The sequence below is a fragment of the Pinus tabuliformis genome, chromosome Q (assembly GCF_031772625.1).
Source record: "Pinus tabuliformis cultivar Carrire ecotype Pingquan chromosome Q, CPIR1, whole genome shotgun sequence".
NCBI classification, from domain to species: Eukaryota; Viridiplantae; Streptophyta; class Pinopsida; order Pinales; family Pinaceae; genus Pinus; species Pinus tabuliformis.
Genome location: NC_142296.1, coordinates 628,383,700 through 628,393,179, shown reverse-complemented (window position 1 = coordinate 628,393,179; position 9,480 = coordinate 628,383,700). Strand labels below are relative to the sequence as shown.

The 9,480-nt window shown below is 37.6% G+C and overlaps 1 protein-coding gene across 1 annotated transcript; it reads right to left on the bottom strand.

Moving 5' to 3' along the window:
• Positions 1–298: 298 nt before the first annotated feature.
• Positions 299–745, bottom strand: LOC149221019 (AT-hook motif nuclear-localized protein 20-like). Its single transcript, XM_089387292.1, has one exon. The coding sequence runs from the start codon at positions 743–745 to the stop codon at positions 299–301; it is 447 nt and encodes a 148-aa protein (XP_089243418.1).
• Between the last annotated feature and the right edge of the window lie 8,735 nt (positions 746–9,480).

Below are 9,480 nucleotides of genomic sequence, written 5' to 3'. Positions count from 1 at the left end.
ACCAGGTCTTACAGTAGTATGCCCATTTACATGCAATAATTTTGACTTCATTAATTTTTTATTTTTTATTTCTTTTTTATTTTTATTTTTTATTTATTTTTTATTTTATTTATTATTTATTTATTTCTGCTGCTATTCTGAACCATCCTCTCTTAGTCGTTGATGCTTCAACCATGGATTTCCTTACACGGTACACAAAAAATTAAAACAATTCATTTACTCACTTTCGTAGGTTGGAAACAACGTCTCATCTTATATGCCCTTCACCACGCGGCCACTTCTGTGCTCGGACTGAAGGTTAGACAGGGCCGTTTCCCAAAAGTGAGTGGATCTCCGACATCATATTTGTCTGTCTTTGGGCTTCTGTCAGATCCGACTGGAACAATCCACGTGGCTGAACCTGCGCAGGCTGGACGTTCAGCAGCTCCTGGTGGATGTCGGCGACTGTGCCCGCCATGACAAAGACGCGTCCGAACGCTAGAAGGCTGCCCATCACGCTTCCTGCCACTATGGCACCAGATTGCACGTCTTTCAGACTGACCGTGATTCCTGTAGCTTCCTGGTTCTCGGTGGTGCGGGGAAAAGCTCCGGAGATCGATACAATATGAAACGGTCCTCCATACGTCACCACTCCCGTTGGATCCGCCAGATTGTGCAGGGTGACATTCCTTACCATTCCGTTGCCGCTGAGAATGAAGAGTCCCAGCTGCCGTCTGCGTGTGAATGTCTCCAAAGTCGTCCTCATGTCTTCCCCACTTGGGATCTCGAATCTATGCAGCTTAGGCCTACCACATGATGGATCTGCTCTCTAGCCACTTATGCCTATATTTGAACTATGCCCAGATCAACATCGATCTCTCATACGTGAGCATTGCGTCGCAACTTGACCACTACTAGTAATATAGCAATCTCATAACCATGCTACCTCAAATGAGTGCAGTGAATCAAATTTCTTTCATTCACCAGGCCAATAAAACCCTTGGCAACAAAAGCGTCCCTTTGAAGCCAACATTTGGCTCTGATACCAATTGTTAAGAAATTGATTGTATAACATAAATAATTACCGAAAGGAATAAATATAAAAATAACCAGCAACAACCATAAACACATAAACACACATGTTTATCTGAGGAAACCCCAAATCTGGGGAAAAACCCAACCTAATGAAATCTCATTAGCATTGGCCAAAAAAAAAAAAAAAACTGGCCAATCTGACCAAGTGAGCCTTCACCGCTCATCTCCAGGCCTTGCATTACAATGAAGTCCTTCCAGCCTTTTATAAGCTCCATTACATATAATACCATGGGAAAAATACTATGGGTGTACAATACCATATGCCCCAAAACCATTATAAATCACTGTTTAACCTGGTCAACTTTGACTCTATCCCAAGTCAAGTTTACCTAACATCTCCATGTTCTTCCAGCCTTTTCCAACTGATTTTAAATTAATAACTTAATTATATCTTTGTGATAGATGAATTGTGGAGATGAGTTTGTTCTGGATTGAACCCGAGCAACCATGTGCTTGAGACTTTATAATAAAAAATAGCATGCATTCATTCTCACTTGTCCTGCTAGATGAGTTAAGAAATGGAAATGATATAATTTTACCTAGTTAAAATTCCTTTCACATGTGAAATACAACTAGGTAATTCACAAAAGCCCATGCCATTTTTCTTCCAACCAAGACCTTTGCACCCCTGCCTTCCAATTTCTTTCTTTGAACTCAGCCTTTAGGAAGAATGGGGTATCAATCCCATCTAAAATGTGGCCCCTAAAGAATCTTTCTCCATTTGTAGGTAGAGTTGTGACCTCTGCAATCATCTCCTTTGTCACCTAGAATGAAATCCCTCCAACCTCCATACACTAACCATTGAAACCCTGGGAAAATTCTTGAGAAACCTCATCATGGAAATTGGTGCATCGTTGGAAAAATTCCTCCCACCCAGCCTGTGGAAAATGTTGTTGAATGTTTGGATAGATCTCAAAAAGGTGGAGACCTTTTGGTTCATTTCTATTTAACCCGCCGCTTTTCCCCATTATCTTTACAGTTTGGAAATTTCACAAAAGAGAGATCGGGATTCAATCATGTATCTCCGCCGAGTAGCTTGAACAAAACAACTTCCCATTGATAAAAGTTAACAAAAACTCACAATTGAAAACGGTGAAATTACTATACGGGAAAAATAGTGATGTTCAATCATGTGTGTTGGATAACTAATTGGTGGGTAAAATAATGACTTAACCCTTCAATAATTACAAAAAGACTTCATACCTCTTCAACGGCGGAAAACATTATTTTCAGCATGTACCTTTCACCTTTGGATTTATTGTGGCATGAACGAGTAATTATTATTTCATTGTTGATGTGGAACGTGTCAGCACATTTCAAAAATTTTAATTCAAATTTTAAGTTTGGCATTGATACTCTAGTGACAAGAAAATACCCAATAATGATGACAATCCTGTTGTTAGTGTATTACTCTAAAAAAAATTATTGAACTCACAAAAGCCTTGATAGTTCCATTATCAACATTGTTTCTTGTTTATTACAAATATTTTGCCAACACTATAATTTTCATCATTTAAAAAATTTCAAACTTAAATAAATGTGATAAAAATAAACTCCTGAACTTCATTTTAGATCACCAAGAAGGCTATATGCCCTCTCAAGCTAGATGCAATAACACTTGTTAGCCCATGCATTCATAAACCATCCAATAACTTATCAAATCATGAACAAGAACCATAACAAGAGAACATCATAAAACCATGTATATAACCAACATATAACTAGAATAGAAACTATGACAAATCAACCATAAGATCATCATAATAACCAGTGCAAGTGCTCATAGATCATAATAGGAAAATAGTTCATATTAACATATGAAAATGCCGTCCAATTCAAGGACTTCCACATACTACCCAACCATAGATTGGGCTAAACAAAATATATCTTTCATCCAATCACCCCCATGCCATATTCTAAGCATGAATGTGGGATCATAAAGGTTAAACCAAAACAAAACCAGCAAGGGCTTCCCAATGCCGAACCACCTCAACCCTCAACCACAATGATTTCATTTATATTGTCCAGAAATCACTAACATCAACCAGATTGGTCTCTATCCAAGTTGTACAGGGCTCCAGGAACTAGTAACTCAACCCATAACCTTCAAGGAACCTGAGCTATTCTAGGGCTCCAAATTGTTTTACCCAACCCACAGGCTTTAAGGACTAGTAACTCAACCCACAGCCTCCAGGGAACCCAAGTTGTTTCAAGGATCTAGAGAATTTGTTACAATCCATAGTCACAGGAAACCTAAGAACTAATCAGAAAACCAAATGGGGAACCCACTACACTATGACTATCCAGGAAATTGCAAGGCAAGGTTTAAACCATTGTCCATCTCGGCAAATCTCCATGCCAATGAAAACACAAAACAAAAGAACCACATGCATATACCATGCATCCAAAAACCATCAAGGAAATCACACATGCAACCTGTTACTTGCAAAGTAATCCTATTGTAACTGTTGATCCAACTGTCTACTTGAGATTCATTTTTTTCCTTTGCTTTCTTTCTCCAATCCAAGTGAATGCTAAAATTCTCCAAGCATGCTCCAAGAATTATCTAAGTGTGCAAGAGTATGAGAGAATGAACAAGAGCTAAAATCCAAATTGTCAAAAAATTATCAAAATCTAGCAACTAATTCTCTAACGTCTTTTTTATCATTGATGTCTTCTTTTTCATCATTTCCCTTCGTTTTTCCTGTAATTTCCTTGCATGAAAATTTGTGTCTCTTCACCTTCCTTTTCTCCTATTTTCCTTTATTTTCATAATTAAATGCTAATTATTGCCTCTTTTCTTTTGTCAGTGCCTTTGGCAATTTCCATAGCCATTATTAATCCACAAGTGATGCCAATTATAATTTTTTTTCCCACCATTCAAATTGGAATATGTGTTCCTTGACGTTGGTCTTATTTTTATTTACATGGAAAATCAATAATGGGTCGTTACAAACCCCTCCCCCTTGGGGGAACACCGTCCTCGATGTTCAATGATGCTTATAACCAGAAAAACATGCTACCCATGGAAATTTATGACACAACTTGATGCAACATTTACATCATACCAATTGTTGAAACCATGAACACCATATTGCTTATTGGAGCTTTATAACACAACTCATTGTAGTATTTACAACATATCGCTTATTAGATATTTATAAAAACAGTTCATTGCAATATTTACTGTACACATATGCATATATAAATATAAAAAAAAAACACCTAACCAAACACATATTCTCAACCAAAAAATAAGGAAGGATACAAAGCCCACATCTGATCAGTCACCTCACATGTAGCTTCATCAGACCGAAAGTGCTTCCATTGCACTTTAACCTGCTCTATTTCTCAGTTCTGGAACATGATTTATTTCTTCTACAAAATATATTGAGGTTATGGATGAAACTCTATCTATGGTTGCTCCTACAATACAAATCAATCAAACACATGATCAAAATCTAGGACATATCTCTTAAGAAATGAAACATGGAAAACATCATGGAATTTCACTATTGGTGGTAGTGAAATTCAGTGGGCCATTGGTCTAATCCTCTAAAGGATCTCAAAATGCCCACAATACTGAGGTGCCAACTTGACACATGATCTAATCCTCAAGGAGCTCCTCTTGGGCTTGATGCACAAGTACACATGCTCCCCAATCTAAAACTCCTTGAATGCTTTATGCTAATTTGCATAACTCTACTGCATGTCTTGTGTTGCCTTCAAATTCCTTTTGATAACCTGCACCTCCTTCTAGATCACACCATTTGATGTGATTATTTCAACTCGACCCATAGAGAGGCTCAAATGGACTCATCCTCAAGGATTATTGATACCCATTATTATATGAAAATTCCACTAGAGGAAGATACTCCTCCCACTTCCATTGTTCATACATGACATACATCCTCAACATGTCCTCAAGCTCTCCTGTTAGCCCTCTCTATATTTCCTTTTATTTATAGGTGATAAGGTGTACTAAAAGCTAACTCTATCCCCAAGTCTAAACACAAGTCCTTCCAAAAACTGGAAGTGAACTTGGCATCTATGTCTAACATAATCTTACAGGGAACACCATGCAATATCACTATGTCCCTGATGAAGATTTGATTTACCTCACTAGCCAAATTAGTAGAATTCACTGCAATGAAGTGAGCTACCTAGCTCGACCTGTCAACCACAACCATGATAAAATCATGTTTTCTGGATGTCCTTGGAAAACCTATAATGAAGCTCATGGAAATGACTTCCCATTTCCATTTTGCAATTGAAATAGGTTGCAACAAACTAGTTTGGTGTGTACCCTCATCTTTCACCTATTGACATTTCAAGCATCTTGCAACAAATTAGGCCACATATTTCCTCAATTTTCACCAATGATAGAACTTCTTAATAGTTGTTAATGTCTTCCGGTATCTTGTGTGGCCTCAGTAGAACTTGACATGAAACTCCCTCAAGATAAGATTCTTGAGCTCATTGTTATCTGACACATAAATCTCGTCCTTGAATTTCACCAAGCCATCTATCGTGAGGTGATACTCCTCATCTATATCACCTTCACCCCATTGTTGCAATCTTTGCTTCAGTTATTGATACATCTCATCATGTTTCCCTGCATGAGAGATCTTCTCCTGCAAATATGTCCCATAAGAGCTCACAGCTGAAATGTGATTCACTTGAACTCTCCTACCGAGAGCATACGCAACCCTATTCTCCATGCCCTTGACGTACCTGATCTCAAAGTCAAACTCACTATGGGTAGCCAACCATCTAGCTTGCTTGAAATTCAGATTGGGTTGGTCAAACAAGTACCTCAACCCATTATGATCACTCATCAATATGAACCTCCTGCCAAGAAGATAATGCTTCCAACTCAAGGTCATGGTTCACATAGTTTTACTCATACTCATTCAGCTTCCTTGACTCATAGCATACCACCTACCCTTCCTACAACAGGACTCCACCAAGTTCTTCCTTGCAAGAATTTGTACTAACCACAAACTCTTTATCATGATCTACAATATTCAAGATTTGAGCATTTGTAAGAAAATGCTTCAATTTCTCAAAACTAGTTGCACACTCATCAGTTCATTCAAACTTCTTCCCTTTGATCTACAAGGTGTGATAGGATAGCTAATCTGTGAGAAGTTTCTAATGAAATTCCTATAATAACCTACTAGTCCCATGAATGCTATGACCTAATCTACATTCCTAGGAGTTGGCCACTACATGACAGCTTTAATATTTTCCAAGTCCACAAAAATCCCTTCCTTTGGAAACATGTCCCAAGTAATGAATCTAAGACTGAAAGAAACTACACTTGCTAAGGTTGGCATACAACTAATGCTCTCTTAATAATATCAACATTGTTGCGAGGTTCTCAGCGTGCTTTTCCTCATTCTTGGAGTATATCAATATATCATCAATAAACACAATCACAAGCTTGTCCAGGTAAGGATGCAACACATTGTTCATAAAACACATGAAAGTGGCTAGAGCATTGGTAATACCAAAAGGAATAGCCACAAACTCATAATTTCCATACCTCATGTTAAATGCAATCTTGTAAATGTCTTCTTCTTTGATGCACACCTGATGATATCTTGATCTCAAATAAATCTTTGGAAATACTGCAACTCCCTTCAACTGATCAAACAAGTCATCAATCTATGGTAATAGATAATTGTTCTTGATAGTCACCTTGTTCAACTACCTATAATCAATGTAAAATATGAGAGTATTGTACTTTTTCTTTACAAACAATACTGGTGCACCCCAAGGTGACATACTTTGCCTTATATATCCTTTATCAAGCATTTCCTTACATTGCAACTTTAATTACACCAACTCTAGACTACTCATCATGTAGAGTGCCTTAGATGTTGGTATTGCTCCTGACATCAACTCAATAGTAAAATCCACTTCTCTATGAGGAGGAAACTCTAAAATATATGTTGGAAACACATCCTAAAAGTCTTGAAAATAGGATACCTCCTCCAAAACCTTCCCTTTTTCACTGGAAATATGCATTATAAATAATAAGTATCCTTTCTGGAAATTGCACTTTATCTGCATAGCTGTAACCATTCTCACTGATATAGGTTTCTTCTTTCCCTACACAATTCTCCTTTCTCCATCATCATTTAGGCACTCAATAGCCTTGTCATAGCAATCTACCATGGTCCTGTGAATGAAAAACCAATCCATGCCAAAAACCATATTATATGATTCCAAAGGAACCATGTTTAGATGTGTTGATGTAGGCATATCGTTAAGATCAAATGCACAAGATCTCGCCCAATGATGAATTTTTCTCTTGGTCCCTATAGCTAACTGCACCAACCAAGATTTTGTATGCACTTCTTTATTCAAGCAACACTTATCCACCAGCTCATGAATAATATAACTATAGTTACATCCAGGATCAATCAAAATAGAAATAACTTAATCACCAATCTTACCTTCCATCTCAATAATGGATGCCTAATGATCAACCTACCATTTATCCACTGTTGCATAAATCCGAGGAATACTTTGCCCAACATTGCCAACTATCTATGCCTCCTGAGCACTGTAAATATGAGATCTGCCACCCTAATGCGATGGGGACTCACTCCTGTGATGCTCTCCACCATAGGCCAACACCTGAAAGGCTTCCTACTATTATCACATTTTAGTTTGAGTTTCAATTTTTTTCTTTTATAAAACGCTGACAATTTCAGTGTCAGTGAAACAATTTGTAATAAACAGGATAATGTTGATAATGGGACTATCAGCCCTTATTAAGTTCAGAAAATGATTAATAGGAATATGTTGACAATGAGAATGTCAACATTATTAGGTATTGGCTAATAACGGGAATATCACTTCCAAAAGTAAAATTTCAATTTCAATTTTTAAAATCGCGCTGACACATTCCATGTTAGCTATATGGTAAGCATTGCTCAATCATGTCACAAATTATCTGGAGGTAAAAGGTATGTATTGAAAGTGAACTTTTTCACCGTCGAAGAGCTATGGTGTGATTTTGTAATTATCGAAGGGTCAAAAATATCATTTCACCTGTCAATCAATTATTCTGCTTGAAAATCTCATTGTTTTTACCGCATATTATTTTCACCATTGTCATTTTCAAAGTTGTCTTAGTTTAGCATTGGAGAGTTGTTTGTTTCAAATTAATTGGAAAATATATAGTGTTCAATCCCAATATCTGATTTGCGTGATCGCAAAATTGTAGGGATAATGGGGAAGAGTGTAAGCTTAACAAAAATGAGCCCAAAGGTCCTGACCTTTAGGATATTTATCCACATATCCAACAACAATTCCAACGGGCTAGGTGGCAAGAATTGTTCCACCGATGCACCGATTACCATGACGTTCTAGCTCGAGCATTTGCCTAGGGGTTTGATTGACATTGTGTGGAGGTAGTAAAACTTTTGTTCCTCGTCACAGAGGAATTGATCGCAGAAGTTAAAACCCTTCCTATGGATGGGGAAAAGGTTTTCAGAGGCCACGTTCTAACTGGGATTGATTTTCCATTTTTCCTTAAGACCGAGTTCAAGGATAGAAATTAGAAGGTAGGGGTGTAGAGATCCTAGCTGGAGGAAAAATGGCATGGGCTTCTATGCATTACCTAGTCGTACTTCACATGTGAAGGGCGTTTTAACCAGGTAAATCTTTAACATTTTCATTTTCTAGCTCATCTAGCAGGACAAGTAAGAATGAATGATTATTTTTATTTATTAGAGAGTCTTAAGAACATGGTTTCCTATTTCTGGCCCATGGAAGACCCATATCCTCATGTTTTTTTATCACAAGTCCTTAATTAAGTTTTTAATTGAGAATTAGTTAGCCAAAGTTGGAAGAACTTGGAGCCATTTCTTGTTTTGGTGAGAATTTCAACCCCAACTCCTAAGGCCAAATGAGGTAGGAAGAAGGGTACTAAGTATGGACAGAAAACTCAGATAGAAAGCTCTTCTCAGGGCACCTCCACCGAAATACAAAGCCAAAAGGGGAGATACATTCCCTCATCCTTTGGTCCTACAATCACTAAGCTGTATGCCAGAATAAGTGTCAGACTGAAGAAGACCTAGCCTAATGTTGAAAACCCTCCCGTTGAAAATATACCTCATTCTGTGAATTCCCCTCATACTGAAAAGCCACCCACTAAGAGTTCCCCTGCGGAAAATCATCCACCAGAGGAGACCAAGGGAAAAGAACTTGAAATTGAACCCTAGGATGAAGAAGAACCCTCTTCATTTCAATTGTTCAAGGGAGGTAAGAGACATCACATTAAGCCTTTAAACAAATTAAGGCTATACATCAAATTAAAATGAAATCCATCTCACTAATTAAGTGATAGATGTGGACAATGTCCCATTAAAGGACCCACTAATAAACAAA

Coding starts and splice junctions, on each gene's coding strand:
- LOC149221019 (XM_089387292.1), bottom strand. CDS start 745: ATGAGGACGACTTTGGAGACATTCACACGCAGACGGCAGCTGGGACTC.